General features: G+C 32.6%; 1 protein-coding gene across 8 annotated transcripts in view; it reads right to left on the minus strand.

Moving 5' to 3' along the window:
* Positions 1-18098, minus strand: part of LOC130895601 (C-terminal-binding protein) — a 32646-nt gene that overhangs the window by 13779 nt on the left and 769 nt on the right. For all 8 annotated transcript variants that reach the window (XM_057802993.1, XM_057802990.1, XM_057802992.1 and 5 more), the window contains exon 2: positions 3696-4424. In XM_057802993.1, coding sequence (XP_057658976.1) covers positions 3696-4178 — 483 coding nt within the window. In that variant the 5' untranslated portion in view covers positions 4179-4424. The remainder of the gene's footprint in view (positions 1-3695; positions 4425-18098) is intronic.

The raw sequence follows: 18098 nt of genomic DNA on the forward strand, positions 1-18098 counted from the left end.
CATAAGTCATCCATACTTTCAAGGAAGAACTAAAAACTAATCCAGATCTCTGTGAAAGGTCATAAGTCAGTCATACTTTAAATAGAGAGCTCAAAACTCATCAAATATTTCTGCGAAAGGTCATAAGTCATCCATACTTTCAATGAAGAACTAAAAACTAATCCAGATCTCTGTGAAAGGTCATAAGTCAGTCATACTTTAAATAGAGAGCTCAAAACTCATCAAATATTTCTGCGAAAGGTCATAAGTCATCCATACTTTCAAGGAAGAACTAAAAACTAATCCAGATCTCTGTGAAAGGTCATAAGTCAGTCATACTTTAAATAGAGAGCTCAAAACTCATCAAATATTTCTGCGAAAGGTCATAAGTCATCCATACTTTCAAGGAAGAACTAAAAACTAATCCAGATTTCTGTGAAAGGTCACAAGTTAATTGTACTTTAAATGAGGAGCAAGTTGATCCAGATTTTCAAATGAAAAGTCATAAGTCAGTCAAACATCAAATCCAGATTTCTGTGAAAGGTTATAAGTCAGTCTTACTTTCAAAAAAAAACTTAAACCGATCAAGATTTTCTGTCGAAGGTCATAAGTCAATTAAACATGTCATACTTTCAAGGAAGAGCTTAAAACTGATCCAGATTTATTGTCTGGTGGTGAGTAATAGTGAAATAGTTATAACTCGGTCAAGTTCATGGAAAATCTTTATTTCGCCAAAAAAATATATCGGATCAAATTAAATATGAGAGTAATGTTGTCGGGTCAGAACAGTAATCAAAACTTTTAAATGGAAATTGTTTTAAAAAAATTGTATTCATTATTTTTATACAACCCCTGTACTTGTCGATACTGTAAAATACAATTTTTTTTCAAAAATAAATGCACGACGATGATTCACGAGGAAAATAATAAAGCTTTGAGCATTTCTTCCTTTTTATTTTTTTTATAAAAGTGTTTCTAAATGTCATAAGCTGGTATTAATTATTTTTATACAACCCTCGTACATATTGATAGTGTAAAATCTAATTTCTTTGATATATAAATGTCCGAGGATGATTCAAGAGAAAAATAAATTAGCTTCGAGCATGTCTTCCTTTTTATTTTTTTGAAAAAAGTGTTTCTGAATGTCATTAATTATTTTTATACAACCCTCGTACATATTGATAGTGTAAAATCTAATTTCTTTGATATATAAATGTCCGAGGATGATTCAAGAGAAAAATAAATTAGCTTCGAGCATGTCTTCCTTTTTATTTTTTTGAAAAAAGTGTTTCTGAATGTCATTAATTATTTTTATACAACCCTCGTACATATTGATAGTGTAAAATCTAATTTCTTTGATATATAAATGTCCGAGGATGATTCAAGAGAAAAATAAATTAGCTTCGAGCATGTCTTCCTTTTTATTTTTTTGAAAAAAGTGTTTCTGAATGTCATTAATTATTTTTATACAACCCTCGTACATATTGATAGTGTAAAATCTAATTTCTTTGATATATAAATGTCCGAGGATGATTCAAGAGAAAAATAAATTAGTTTCGAACATTTCTTCCTTTTTATTTTTTTGAAAAAAGTGTTTCTGAATGTCATTAATTATTTTTATACAACCCTCGTACATATTGATAGTGTAAAATCTAATTTCTTTGATATATAAATGTCCGAGGATGATTCAAGAGAAAAATAAATTAGCTTCGAGCATGTCTTCCTTTTTATTTTTTTGAAAAAAGTGTTTCTGAATGTCATTAATTATTTTTATACAACCCTCGTACATATTGATAGTGTAAAATCTAATTTCTTTGATATATAAATGTCCGAGGATGATTCAAGAGAAAAATAAATTAGTTTCGAACATTTCTTCCTTTTTATTTTTTTGAAAAAAGTGTTTCTGAATGTCATTAATTATTTTTATACAACCCTCGTACATATTGATAGTGTAAAATCTAATTTCTTTGATATATAAATGTCCGAGGATGATTCAAGAGAAAAATAAATTAGCTTCGAGCATGTCTTCCTTTTTATTTTTTTGAAAAAAGTGTTTCTGAATGTCATTAATTATTTTTATACAACCCTCGTACATATTGATAGTGTAAAATCTAATTTCTTTGATATATAAATGTCCGAGGATGATTCAAGAGAAAAATAAATTAGTTTCGAACATTTCTTCCTTTTTATTTTTTTGAAAAAAGTGTTTCTGAATGTCATTAATTATTTTTATACAACCCTCGTACATATTGATAGTGTAAAATCTAATTTCTTTGATATATAAATGTCCGAGGATGATTCAAGAGAAAAATAAATTAGTTTCGAACATTTCTTCCTTTTTATTTTTTTGAAAAAAGTGTTTCTGAATGTCATTAATTATTTTTATACAACCCTCGTACATATTGATAGTGTAAAATCTAATTTCTTTGATATATAAATGTCCGAGGATGATTCAAGAGAAAAATAAATTAGCTTCGAGCATGTCTTCCTTTTTATTTTTTTGAAAAAAGTGTTTCTGAATGTCATTAATTATTTTTATACAACCCTCGTACATATTGATAGTGTAAAATCTAATTTCTTTGATATATAAATGTCCGAGGATGATTCAAGAGAAAAATAAATTAGTTTCGAACATTTCTTCCTTTTTATTTTTTTGAAAAAAGTGTTTCTGAATGTCATTAATTATTTTTATACAACCCTCGTACATATTGATAGTGTAAAATCTAATTTCTTTGATATATAAATGTCCGAGGATGATTCAAGAGAAAAGTAAATTAGCTTCGAGCATGTCTTCCTTTTTATTTTTTTGAAAAAAGTGTTTCTGAATGTCATTAATTATTTTTATACAACCCTCGTACATATTGATAGTGTAAAATCTAATTTCTTTGATATATAAATGTCCGAGGATGATTCAAGAGAAAAATAAATTAGTTTCGAACATTTCTTCCTTTTTATTTTTTTGAAAAAAGTGTTTCTAAATGTCATAAGCTGGTATTAATTATTTTTATACAACCCTCGTACATGTTGATAGTGTAAAATCTAATTTCTTTGATATATAAATGTCCGAGGATGATTCAAGAGAAAAATAAATTAGCTTCGAGCATGTCATCCTTTTTATTTTTTTGAAAAAAGTGTTTCTGAATGTCATTAATTATTTTTATACAACCCTCGTACATATTGATAGTGTAAAATCTAATTTCTTTGATATATAAATGTCCGAGGATGATTCAAGAGAAAAATAAATTAGTTTCGAGCATGCCTTCTACTTTTTTTTTCGAAAAAAGTGATTCTGAATATCATATAAGCTGATAATAATTATTTTTATACAACCCTCGTACATGTTGATACTGTAAAATACAATTTTTTTGATAAATAAACGTCAGAGGATGCTTTGAGCGTGTCTTCTACTTTTTTCATTGGAAAAAAGTGATACCGAATGTCATAAGCTGGTAATAATTTCACTGGGTGCTAAATCTGGTGATTTTGATGGATGTTAGGTTAATTTTGTGATTCGAACAGCGACTGAACGGAAAGGGAAATTTATAAACTTGTTTTCATATACAGGGTAAGGGGTTTTATATGAAAAAAAAAAGTAGATAAGATGGACGACCAGGCAGCGATTGCCTCGATGGTTCGGGCCATTTGCCAGTTCCCGTGATCGGACGATATGAACTGAAAAAAAAATAAAAACAAAATTAAATAAAGTGAATCTTTACCTGTTCGGGTCCTGTGAATTTTTTTCCTTCTCTAACCATGTTCGCCAACCAATAGGTTCGCCTGTACAGGTTCAATATGAGACACATGGTAGTATCGGCGACTTCCTCTACACCATATCCGGGCACATTGCACACAGCTATACCAAGTTCACCTGCGGCCTTTACGTCAATATTATCTACACCGCTACCTATGCGCACTATAATACGTAAAGTTTTGAATTTTTCCAAGTCCTCCTTTGTCAAAATGATGGTATGCCACATGAGGGCGCCCACCGCTTCGTTAAGCACTTTTTCGTGTATTTCGCTGGTGCTCTGCGCATCGCAAAACGCCACCGTGGCGACGTCTTTCAATATTGGCATTTCTATAGAACAATCGCGACCGTCCAATAAGGCTACAAGAGGTCGGGTCTGCATGGGTCCGTTGGAGATGGGACCGCGTGGCTCAAACCTAGGCCTTTTGGGCATCATTTTTCTTTTGTCCATTGGATGCAACTAGCCACACATGCAATTAAAATAGGCACTATCGCGCGCGCACTACCACCAACTCGCACACACAAACACACACGCACGCACAAAAAAAAAAGCGCGCGCAATCGCTTTTTACCGATCGACGGTCCCCTTATTATTTCGATTCGGTTCTTCTTCTTTTTCGACCACTTCTTCCGCGACGACGACCCTCAGGTTACCTTTCGCGGTTCAAGGTGCGCTTCATTGTCGCACGCGAAGAGCCTGGAACAATAACAAAATATCAATTATCTTAAACTATATTCATTTTTCACTTTTTAGTTTCTTAATTAATACCACCCTCGTATAATAGCTTCGCTGCTTAAATACCTACATCTCGTCGAAACTTGTATGGAGCCGTAACGGTAGTTGGTAAGGTTGTCGAAGTGATTACTTTCCAACGCAAAGAAATTTGTATTATGGAAGATTCCAAATCACTGGGGATGATTCCAGATAATTGTGATAAATTCCAGATCACTTGGAAGGCTTCCATATTATTGTGGAAGATTTCAAATCATTGGGGATAACTCCAGGTCATTGTAGAACATTCCAGTTCATTTCTGAACATTCCAAATCATATTCCAGATCATTTTGGAACATTACAAATCATTGTGGAGTATTCCAGATCATTGGGGATGATTCCAGATCATTGTAGAACATTCCAGTTCATTTCTGAACATTCCAAATCATATTCCAGATCATTTTGGAACATTCAGTTAATTTTAGAACATTACAAATCATTGTGGAGTATTCCAGATCATTGGGGATGATTCCAGATCATTGTAGAACATTCCAGTTCATTTCTGAACATTCCAAATCATATTCCAGATCATTTTGGAACATTCAGTTAATTTTAGAACATTACAAATCATTGTGGAGTATTCCAGATCATTGGGGATGATTCCAGATCATTGTAGAACATTCCAAATCATATTCCAGATCATTTTGGAACATTCAGTTAATTTTAGAACATTACAAATCATCGTGGAGTATTCCAGATCATTGGGGATGATTCCAGATCATTGTAGAACATTCCAGTTCATTTCTGAACATTTCAAATCATATTCCAGATCATTTTGGAACATTACAAATCATTGTGGAGTATTCCAGATCATTGGGGATGACTCCAGATCATTGTAGAACATTGCAGTTCATTTCTGAACATTCCAAATCATATTCCAGATCATTTTGGAACATTCAGTTAATTTTAGAACATTAAAAATCATCGTGGAGCATTCCAGATCATTGGGGATGACTCCAGGTCATTGTAGAACATTGCAGTTCATTTCTGAACATTCCAAATCATATTCCAGATCATTTTGGAACATTCAGTTAATTTTAGAACATTACAAATCATTGTGGAGTATTCCAGATCATTGGGGATGATTCCAGATCATTGTAGAACATTCCAAATCATATTCCAGATCATTTTGGAACATTCAGTTAATTTTAGAACATTACAAATCATCGTGGAGTATTCCAGATCATTGGGGATGATTCCAGATCATTGTAGAACATTCCAGTTCATTTCTGAACATTTCAAATCATATTCCAGATCATTTTGGAACATTACAAATCATTGTGGAGTATTCCAGATCATTGGGGATGATTCCAGATCATTGTAGAACATTGCAGTTCATTTCTGAACATTCCAAATCATATTCCAGATCATTTTGGAACATTCAGTTAATTTTAGAACATTAAAAATCATCGTGGAGTATTCCAGATCATTGGGGATGACTCCAGGTCATTGTAGAACATTGCAGTTCATTTCTGAACATTCCAAATCATATTCCAGATCATTTTGGAACATTCAGTTAATTTTAGAACAATAAAAATCATCGTGGAGTATTCCAGATCATTGGGGATGACTCCAGGTCATTGTAGAACATTGCAGTTCATTTCTGAACATTCCAAATCATATTCCAGATCATTTTGGAACATTCAGTTAATTTTAGAACATTAAAAATCATCGTGGAGTATTCCAGATCATTGGGGATGACTCCAGGTCATTGTAGAACATTACAGTTCATTTCTGAACATTCCAAATCATATTCCAGGTCATTTTGGAACATTCAGTTAATTTTAGAACATTAAAAATCATCGTGGAGTATTCCAGATCATTGGGGATGACTCCAGGTCATTGTAGAACATTGCAGTTCATTTCTGAACATTCCAAATCATATTCCAGATCATTTTGGAACATTCAGTTAATTTTAGAACATTAAAAATCATCGTGGAGTATTCCAGATCATTGGGGATGACTCCAGGTCATTGTAGAACATTGCAGTTCATTTCTGAACATTCCAAATCATATTCCAGATCATTTTGGAACATTCAGTTAATTTTAGAACATTAAAAATCATCGTGGAGTATTCCAGATCATTGGGGATGACTCCAGGTCATTGTAGAACATTACAGTCAGTCAACAAGCTGATGTCATAGTGAACACACATCGGGGTACTGATAAATAAACAAAAAGGGGATATTTAAATTTAAATAAATTAAATATCAAATAGGAAAAGCATCACAAATTAAATATCGTCTTTCTAAACGCCACTGTTTCGCAAAAGTTATACGTCCGAGGAAACTAATTACTGGTGCATGTAAACAGACTTCTCTATCGGTATAACTTAGTTACTATCCTATAATGGCATTTATCTTTGTTTAGCAACTTTCCGACTCTCGTACACGGTCTCGAGTTTGGGATCGTAGTTAACTAGACAATATATTTCGTTAAAAAACTTTTTTCTGTTCCTTAACTATAAAGTTGTAGACGTACAGGCATATTTGGAAGGGTTATTGTTTTGAACCAAACCGTTTGAGTACGTAAGATCTTCAGTAGTTTATGCGTATAAAATTGCGAGCGAGGAAAATAAAATTTTAGACCTACTTCATATAATATGACACTTTTAATCTAAAACGCACCCTTTCACCCCCCAAGTTTGTAGTGAAATTATAAAAAAAAATGCCTTCTGTTAATATTATTTTTGAAATATAATTTTGACGTAAAAAATAATATACAATATTTTAAATTTCGTAGTTTTGTACGTCCTGAAACCGGTTCTGTTATACGACAATTTGCATGCTTTATTGAACGTGACCTTGACCATTTTATATAAATATGAAATTGTTAATATAACTAAGTTTGATTTACCTGCAATTTATTTATAACAAAATAAAATTGTTATTTAACGGTGAAAACAAATACAACTTGAATGTAATCGAGCCGGAGGTAACTTTCTAATTGTGACAAATTTTATGGACATTAATAAATACCGGGGCTTCTCTGATAATTCCCACAAAATTTCAATTTTATATGAGTCGTCGACCATACTTCAATTCGAAAATACAATATGGTACATTTGAACTACCGTTATACGAGACCTCGACTGAACTTTAATTCGAAAATACAATATGGTGCATTTGAACTACCGTTATATGAGACCTCGACTGAACTTTAATTCGAAAATACAATATGGTGCGTTTGAACTACCGTTATATGAGCCTCGACTGGGCTTTAATTCGAAAATACAATCTGGTACATTTGAACTACCGTTATATGAGACCTCGACTGAACTTTAATTCGAAAATACAATATGGTGCGTTTGAACTACCGTTATATGAGACCTCGACTGGACTTTAATTCGAAAATACAATATGGTGCGTTTGAACTACCGTTATACGAGACCTCGACTGAACTTTAATTCGAAAATACAATATGGTGCGTTTGAACTACCGTTATATGAGACCTCGACTGAACTTTAATTCGAAAATACAATATGGTGCGTTTGAACTACCGTTATATGAGACCTCGACTGGACTTTAATTCGAAAATACAATATGGTGCGTTTGAACTACCGTTATATGAGACCTCGACTGAACTTTAATTCGAAAATACAATATGGGGCATTTGAACTACCGTTATATGAGCCTCGACTGAACTTTAATTCGAAAATACAATATGGTGCGTTTGAACTACCGTTATACGAGACCTCGACTGAACTTTAATTCGAAAATACAATATGGTGCATTTGAACTACCATTATACGAGACCTCGACTGAACTTTAATTCGAAAATACAATATGGTGCGTTTGAACTACCGTTATATGAGCCTCGACTGGGCTTTAATTCGAAAATACAATCTGGTACATTTGAACTACCGTTATATGAGACCTCGACTGAACTTTAATTCGAAAATACAATATGGTGCGTTTGAACTACCGTTATATGAGACCTCGACTGGACTTTAATTCGAAAATACAATATGGTGCGTTTGAACTACCGTTATATGAGACGTCGGCGGTATTTTAATACGGAAATGAAGTATGGTTCATTTGAACTACTGTCAATTATGTTATATTCGTTCAACGTGATAAAATTAGATATAATTAATGAAAACTCTTTTCGATAATGTGGTTAATAAGAGATTTTTCCTTAAAATACGAGGGCGAATCAATAATTTTGTTAATATTATGCCAATTTACGAAGTTTACTTTATTTAATTTATTTGGAAAAATTCGAGAATATATATGGAAAAATTCTACAAGAAAATGTGGATTGTACGAAATTTGTCCTTGAAATACGAGGGTAAACCGACGATTTTTCGAATATTATGCAAATTTACGAGGTTTTTTCGATAGTTTCTAAATATTTAAAAATTTATTGGAAAAAATCAAAAATTCTACTATATATATTCAATTATATGAATGAATTAAGTGAAATTGGGAAGAATTATATTCGAAAATGAGCTTAGTACGAATTTTTTCTCAAAATACGAGGGTAAATCAATAGTTACGTGAATATTATGTAATTTTACGAGGTTTACTCGATATATAAATCGATAATTATAAGGTGATCCAGAAAATTTGTGGAATCAGGCGAAGTGATGCCCACTTGCTTTACGATAATGCTCCAGTCCACACTACTTCGATTTCCAAGGCCTCTGTACACTTCACGGATATTGAAGACCCACCATATAGCCCTGAACTAGCTCCGTCCGATTATTTTTTGTCAAACTGGTAAAATATTTAGCATCGACGATGAAATTAAACGAAACATTTCGACTCTAATATAACGTAGGGCGCCACTGTTTACAAACAAACTTTGGACTATAACCGCCCAACAAACACGAACGCTAGGCGAAACTATTATTATTATTATTATCCCCCAAGTTTAATTTTGATAAAGTTGGGAAATGTGTTCGACCAGAATATGGTAAAATACAGTCCAGTCGGATAGTTTACTCTAAAATATTGATTAAGGGTAGCTATAAAGTAAAATACGTATCCGAAAGGGTAGATACCGAATAAACGACGTTTAAATTTCAACTATACGAGGACTGTTTAACGAATTATTTACTTTTCAACGATTTCCATGATTTTATTGGTAATTTCCTTTATATTTTCGTCGTCAACTGTCAAAATTTTACGTAAATTTGACATTGTAGGTGGAAAAAACTGATGAAAAGTTAGCGTAAATATTATCGTATGTTGATAATGGCCGAAATAAGTCCAAACGTCATTTTTTCACAATTTTTAATAATCAGAATAGACTTAAAATAACGTCGTCTCGACTTTTAACCCTCCTCCACACATGGAGGAGGGTTTAGGCCGGGTAGGAATCGTCAAAAAGTTAAAACTAAAGCGCCTGTTCGGTTTTCCACCGGGTCCATCAGAAGTATATTTAAATTTCATAAAATACAGAAAAATATTATAACAAAAAGTAGTTCAACCCTCTCACGAAACAAGTAAACTTCTCAAATTCGGGTGAGTCGAACGAGTCCAAGCACCACCACCGGGCGGAATCGACCGCCAATTCTCGCGAACTAACTTCTACCATAAAGTATATAAACTTACATTTTTGTAACAACTTTAGTTCTCTTTCTCTCGAACGAAAACTTTTACGGGTAACTAAGGCTGAGGAGTTGCGGGAATTCTTGAAAACTTTTCCGACGACGACGACGACGACGACGTCGTCTTGGTTCGCCTTTCGCTCTTTCTGGCTTCGAAACTCTCTCGCGAATTACGGAGTTTAGGGACAAACTTTTAATATCCTATCGGATATACTTTAATTAACGGGAAGATATCTTTTATTTCTTAAAAGGATAGATGGAGGTTTTTTTTTGGCATTGTTTCGGCTGATGACTCATTAATTCGATGTCGAAAATCACGAAAATCCTGTAAACAATTCGAATAGCACTCGTATAACAACACGTTCACCATTAAAAATGTCAAACTTTATTATGGCGACGTCGGATTTGACATATTCGCATCAACGTTGCCATATCTCGAAACTTAAGTGGAATTCCAAAATAAAATAGAAAATATCGGGTTCTATCGGGACATTATATTCGAAATCAGCATCAATAAAATCTTACAAGCGCGTAATTTTTTATGTTTAATATATAACCGTATCGGTCATTAATTTTAGTTATAATTTTTGAACGCCACACCCTGTAGATATAATTCCCCCCAATGGAATTAAATATTCCGTGCGTAAAGCAGACGAAGGAGTCGCGCGCCGCGCTGAAACAATCAAGAAACAGAAGCGGAGTGCGTACTCCGATTTCGCCGCCCTTCTGTAAAGTTAAGCAGTCCGAGATCGCCCTTTTGTCGCCAAACTCGATGATTCGGCCCCTAAAACCTCCCGCCCGCTGACCCAACGACATCCGACACCGTTTCCCCGAGAAACTCGTGAAGGTCAATAACGCGGAGGGTTTCCACAAAGATTATTCAGTTTCGGTATCTAGCTATTATTTTTTTTTCTAATTTATTTTCATATCTACGCTGTCATTTTTAATTCAGATTATTTTGATGAAAAAAATTTCGCAATATCTTGATAAGAACGTTTTATTTGAATGACGAATTTGTTGTTTTCGTCTTAACCCGGATGAAGATTTCGACTACGAAAGAGGTAAAAAGAAACTAGCGCAGCAGTCGCCGGGGACAACGTTTACTTAACCTTATAAAGCTTTTGCTTTCCATTATAATTGGATTTTTATCGTACACGGGTATTTTGAAAAATTGTCAACTTTAAAACGCGATATGATACCAGATCACTATCAAAATTTAACTGGATCCGGTGGACCCCCTGCACTTCCAGTTCCATCACCACCAGTCCCCAAATTTCGAAAAACAAAAAAAAAAAAGTAAAGATTAGATCTATCTATGGAAACTTGCGTTATGGCTTCCCAATCGATATACCGGCTGGACTTAGCCCCCAATGGCTATCATCTATTCTTCAAGATGATAGAAAACTTGGTGGGAAACGATCAGAGGTCAATCTAGAACATTCTATATAGATCATAATAAATTGCAATCATTTCGAAACTTTCCAAATCATTCGAAAAATTCCTAGAGCTTTCTAGAACATACGAAATCGATTGCAATAGCTTCCACTTATTTTGGAACCTTCCAGATCATTCCAGAAATTTCTAGAACATTCTAAATCTAATCTAAAAGTTTCTAGAATATTCTAAATCGATTATAGTCGTTTGCACTTATTTTGGAACCTTCCAGATCATTTGGGAAAGTTTCTAGAACATTCTAAATCGATTATACTAGTTTGCACTTATTTTGGAACCTTCCAGATCATTTGAGAAAGTTTCTAGAACATTCTAAATCGATTATAGTCGTTTGCACTCATTTTGGAACTTTCCAGATCATTCCGGAAATTTCTAGAACATTCTAAATCGATTATACTAGTTTGCACTCATTTTGGAACCTTCCAGATCATTCCAGAAATTTCTAGAACATTCTAAATCTAATCTAAAAGTTTCTAGAATATTCTAAATCGATTGTAGTCGTTTGCACTTATTTTGGAACCTTCCAGATCATTTGGCAAAGTTTTTAGAACATTCTAAATCGATTATAGTCGTTTGCACTCATTTTGGAACTTTCCAGATCATTCCGGAAATTTCTAGAACATTCTAAATCGATTATACTAGTTTGCACTCATTTTGGAACCTTCCAGATCATTCCAGAAATTTCTAGAACATTCTAAATCTAATCTAAAAGTTTCTAGAATATTCTAAATCGATTGTAGTCGTTTGCACTTATTTTGGAACCTTCCAGATCATTTGAGAAAGTTTCTAGAACATTCTAAATCGATTATAGTCGTTTGCACTCATTTTGGAACTTTCCAGATCATTCCGGAAATTTCTAGAACATTCTAAATCGATTATACTAGTTTGCACTCATTTTGGAACCTTCCAGATCATTCCAGAAATTTCTAGAACATTCTAAATCTAATCTAAAAGTTTCTAGAATATTCTAAATCGATTGTAGTCGTTTGCACTTATTTTGGAACCTTCCAGATCATTTGAGAAAGTTTCTAGAACATTCTAAATCGATTATAGTCGTTTGCACTCATTTTGGAACTTTCCAGATCATTCCGGAAATTTCTAGAACATTCTAAATCGATTATACTAGTTTGCACTCATTTTGGAACCTTCCAGATCATTCCAGAAATTTCTAGAACATTCTAAATCTAATCTAAAAGTTTCTAGAATATTCTAAATCGATTGTAGTCGTTTGCACTTATTTTGGAACTTTCCAGATCATTCCGGAAATTTCTAGAACATTCTAAATCGATTATAGTCGTTTGCACTCATTTTGGAACTTTCCAGATCATTCCGGAAATTTCTAGAACATTCTAAATCGATTATACTAGTTTGCACTCATTTTGGAACCTTCCAGATCATTCCAGAAATTTCTAGAACATTCTAAATCTAATCTAAAAGTTTCTAGAATATTCTAAATCGATTATAGTCGTTTGCACTTATTTTGGAACCTTCCAGATCATTTGGGAAAGTTTCTAGAACATTCTAAATCGATTATACTAGTTTGCACTTATTTTGGAACCTTCCAGATCATTTGAGAAAGTTTCTAGAACATTCTAAATCGATTATAGTCGTTTGCACTTATTTTGGAACCTTCCAGATCATTTGGCAAAGTTTTTAGAACATTCTAAATCGATTATACTAGTTTGCACTCATTTTGGAACCTTCCAGATCATTCCAGAAATTTCTAGAACATTCTAAATCTAATCTAAAAGTTTCTAGAATATTCTAAATCGATTGTAGTCGTTTGCACTTATTTTGGAACCTTCCAGATCATTTGGCAAAGTTTTTAGAACATTCTAAATCGATTATAGTCGTTTGCACTCATTTTGGAACTTTCCAGATCATTCCGGAAATTTCTAGAACATTCTAAATCGATTATACTAGTTTGCACTCATTTTGGAACCTTCCAGATCATTCCAGAAATTTCTAGAACATTCTAAATCTAATCTAAAAGTTTCTAGAATATTCTAAATCGATTGTAGTCGTTTGCACTTATTTTGGAACCTTCCAGATCATTTGGCAAAGTTTTTAGAACATTCTAAATCGATTATAGTCGTTTGCACTCATTTTGAACTTTCCAGATCATTCCGGAAATTTCTAGAACATTCTAAATCGATTATACTAGTTTGCACTCATTTTGGAACCTTCCAGATCATTCCAGAAATTTCTAGAACATTCTAAATCTAATCTAAAAGTTTCTAGAATATTCTAAATCGATTGTAGTCGTTTGCACTTATTTTGGAACCTTCCAGATCATTTGGCAAAGTTTTTAGAACATTCTAAATCGATTATAGTCGTTTGCACTCATTTTGGAACTTTCCAGATCATTCCGGAAATTTCTAGAACATTCTAAATCGATTATACTAGTTTGCACTCATTTTGGAACCTTCCAGATCATTCCAGAAATTTCTAGAACATTCTAAATCTAATCTAAAAGTTTCTAGAATATTCTAAATCGATTGTAGTCGTTTGCACTTATTTTGGAACCTTCCAGATCATTTGGCAAAGTTTTTAGAACATTCTAAATCGATTATAGTCGTTTGCACTCATTTTGGAACTTTCCAGATCATTCCGGAAATTTCTAGAACATTCTAAATCGATTATACTAGTTTGCACTCATTTTGGAACCTTCCACATCATTCCAGAAATTTCTAGAACATTCTAAATCTAATCTAAAAGTTTCTAGAATATTCTAAATCGATTGTAGTCGTTTGCACTTATTTTGGAACCTTCCAGATCATTTGAGAAAGTTTCTAGAACATTCTAAATCGATTATAGTCGTTTGCACTCATTTTGGAACTTTCCAGATCATTCCGGAAATTTCTAGAACATTCTAAATCGATTATACTAGTTTGCACTCATTTTGGAACCTTCCAGATCATTCCAGAAATTTCTAGAACATTCTAAATCTAATCTAAAAGTTTCTAGAATATTCTAAATCGATTGTAGTCGTTTGCACTTATTTTGGAACCTTCCAGATCATTTGGGAAAGTTTCTAGAACATTCTAAATCGATTATAGTCGTTTGCACTCATTTTGGAACTTTCCAGATCATTCCGGAAATTTCTAGAACATTCTAAATCGATTATACTAGTTTGCACTTATTTTGGAACCTTCCAGATCATTTGAGAAAGTTTCTAGAACATTCTAAATCGATTATAGTCGTTTGCACTCATTTTGGAACTTTCCAGATCATTCCGGAAATTTCTAGAACATTCTAAATCGATTATACTAGTTTGCACTCATTTTGGAACCTTCCAGATCATTCCAGAAATTTCTAGAACATTCTAAATCTAATCTAAAAGTTTTTAGAATATTCTAAATCGATTATAGTCGTTTGCACTTATTTTGGAACCTTCCAGATCATTTGGGAAAGTTTCTAGAACATTCTAAATCGATTATAGTCGTTTGCACTCATTTTGGAACTTTCTAGATCATTCGGGAACTTTCTAGCACGTTCTAAATTAATCATAATAAATTGCTTTCTTTTTGGAACTTTCCAGATCATTTAAGAAATTTCTAGAGCTTTCTAGAACCTTCTAAATCAATAATAATAAGCTGCACTCTTTTTGAAACTTTCCAGATCATTCCAGAAATTGCTAGAACATTAGGAAAGTTTCTAGAGCATTCTAAATCGATTATACTAGTTTGCACTCATTTTGGAACCATTCAGATCATTTGGGAATGTTTCTAAAAAGACTATATATGTATGATAACATATATGTGTCAAATAGATATTTTTAGCATATTAGAAATTTAGTAATCGATAAAATAATGACGCTAAAACGAAATATTTTCCGTGAGAAACATCACTTTAAAATCATGTTATCATAACAATGGATATTTTTTTTTCGAACAATATTAGATTCAAACCATATGATTTTGTACACCTACTGTTGTGTACATCGAGTTAAAACATTATTTATTAACAGACACTGAAAATTATGAGTGGTGTCTTAAAAAGTTTCCGTCCAACTTACTTACTTAATAATCAATAACAGTTTGACACTGAATTTTATCCAATTTCAAAAAAAATATATTCACAACGATTCATTTATATGATTACCGAATAGAAACTAATGGTAGAAATGGCTGAAATTTTAATGAGAATCCCCCAAATATATAAGCCAAATTTGAAAACTTTTCAAACCACCCTCGTTTATTTTTACCAACTTTGCGCTATTTATAATGAGAAAATGACGTTCCAAACAAAACTAGAATATTCTAGATGCTTCCTGATTTTTTAATTGAATTTTACTATTTAAAAAACGATGATGGAATTTCCAACTAGACGAAAAACTCGAAATCCTATCCATCCCTAGATATTAGCGCCGCCCCATGGCGTTTTCAAAAACGCCACAGTGTAGAAATCTCGATTTCAAGACTTTTATTTAAGGCCGTAATCAAATCGCATACTTGACTAAACCTCGAAGCCACCTCTGTCTAAATAAACAAAAAAAATATACGGCGTGTTTAAAATTAGTTTACGCACGCACTGTATGCAAAGTCCGTACTTAAATTAAAAGAAAATAATTGAAAAAAAAGAGACGTTCCCGTCTTCTGGTGTAGCAAAAACGTTTTTATAAAACTTTTCCGAACGAAACTTTCGCCGTAATCCAAACTGTGCAGCGAATCCAATTAAAATGTTTCTACTTTGAAAATTATCCCTCTCGCAGAAAATTATTGTTATAAAAACTTTTCAGTTTGTACAAGCGCCAGAAAGAGAACCCCAAACTTTTATAAACATCAACGTCAAACGCGACTCTTCGAATTGCTAACAGATTTTTTTTTTCTTCTTCTTTTATACAGGAGCTTCAAAATAAGAAATCAACTAGAATCGCTCGAGATCTGATCTGAAGTATGGAACGAAGAAAAGGTAGAAGGTTTTGAGTTTTGCCCAAAGTCAAGTACATTGGGGAGGATTAACTTGATTATATGCTATATCTTATGAAAAATGTCTACCTGTATCAAGTATTTTTAAATGAAAAGACACGTGGCGTGGTTGCCAACTAGATTATGACAGTTTTCGTAGTGGCAAAATTATACTAACTCTAAATAATTAAGTATTCGAAAGCTCGGAAATATATTCGTTTGGTAACTGCTTTTCCCTTTCCAATATTTTTTAGTGTATGAATCACTTAAAAAGGTTTTTGACATGGAATTATTAAATTTTATGGAGGAAGCCACTAATAAACAAAAAAGGATTACAGTAGATAAGCGAATAATTTTTATATCTGATAAGAGGAAAATATATTTCTAAGGATTCACAAAAAAACGTATTTTATTCCATCGTTTAGGAAGAAGGCACTTTCTCTGAATGTACAGAGGAAGCCGTAGGTGTCAAGTATTTAAGTACCAAATTCGAAAGAACTAGACCAAAATTTTATCGGGATAAATTTTGAGCATCTATGAACTTTCCGATTGTCCTGCCCCGATTTCCCACTTTCTCTGAGAACTCGCACGTCAGTTCAAACAAAAACGCTTTGGAGGAAAAATATTTTGGAGGCATCTCAATACTTGAGTAGCAACCCTCGTATAAGCAAACGAAATTTCTTAAAATATCACAAAAGCAACACACACGTAAGATCTGAAGATCTAATGATGCTTTACGAAAAAACTTGTTTGAAACATTTTCAAAAGAACGAGGAAATAAAATTTGTTTACAAGCAAATCAAGTATACAGATGCCATAGCTCAGTGGTCGGCTTCACAGCCGCATGTGGATCTTTCCCTGGCACAAATATCTACATAAAGTGCAATAAACATTTTCATTAGAAAAAAAAAACTAGGTGAGAACAAAATTACATGTTATTTTGATAATTTACAATTGCTCTATAAATCGAGAATCGAAATGTAATTTTTTCTTCAAGTTAAAAGATTGGTAGTGAAAGGACACTCATTTTTTTTATTTTCCCCAAAAGAATAATTTCTCAGTAGGTTTCAGGAATTTAGAGACATCAGAGCAACTTTAGTATCTGTCAAAAAACCTACAATAACCGAGTTGAAATTTTGGTAGCTTTGGAATACAAAATAAAACAAGAAGATATGACATTTTAAATTCGAACGTCTTTGAGTTGAATTGGAAATATTGGTAAAGAAAAAATATTAATGAGAATCATGCTATTAACAACAACATACGAACTAACTAATCAAGCAGATTTGACTCCCATTTTTTTAAATTCTCGTAATGATCAAATTTGAAATTATATATAAATTGGCATCAATTTTTTTTTTATTTTAGCAAGTAAATACGCAATCAAAACAAAATTATTTAAAATAACGTTACCTAGATGGTACTGAAATTTATTTTTTATACAATTATTATCATTGAAAATGAGATTTTTTTATAAACTTCAATTATGTCGAATGCTTATTTTCCATCTCTAATCTCTAAAATACTGTAAACAGTTTAAAATCTCATCGGAGAAATTGATAAATTTTATTACATCTATTAATTTGAAATACTGAAAAGTTCACTTGAATATAGTTTATTTTGTAAAAAAAAAAACAGGGATTTTTGGCTAAATGCTGCAAAATTAACAGCATCTACAGCCA

Source organism: Diorhabda carinulata, chromosome 6 (assembly GCF_026250575.1).
Source record: "Diorhabda carinulata isolate Delta chromosome 6, icDioCari1.1, whole genome shotgun sequence".
NCBI lineage: Eukaryota > Metazoa > Arthropoda > Insecta > Coleoptera > Chrysomelidae > Diorhabda > Diorhabda carinulata.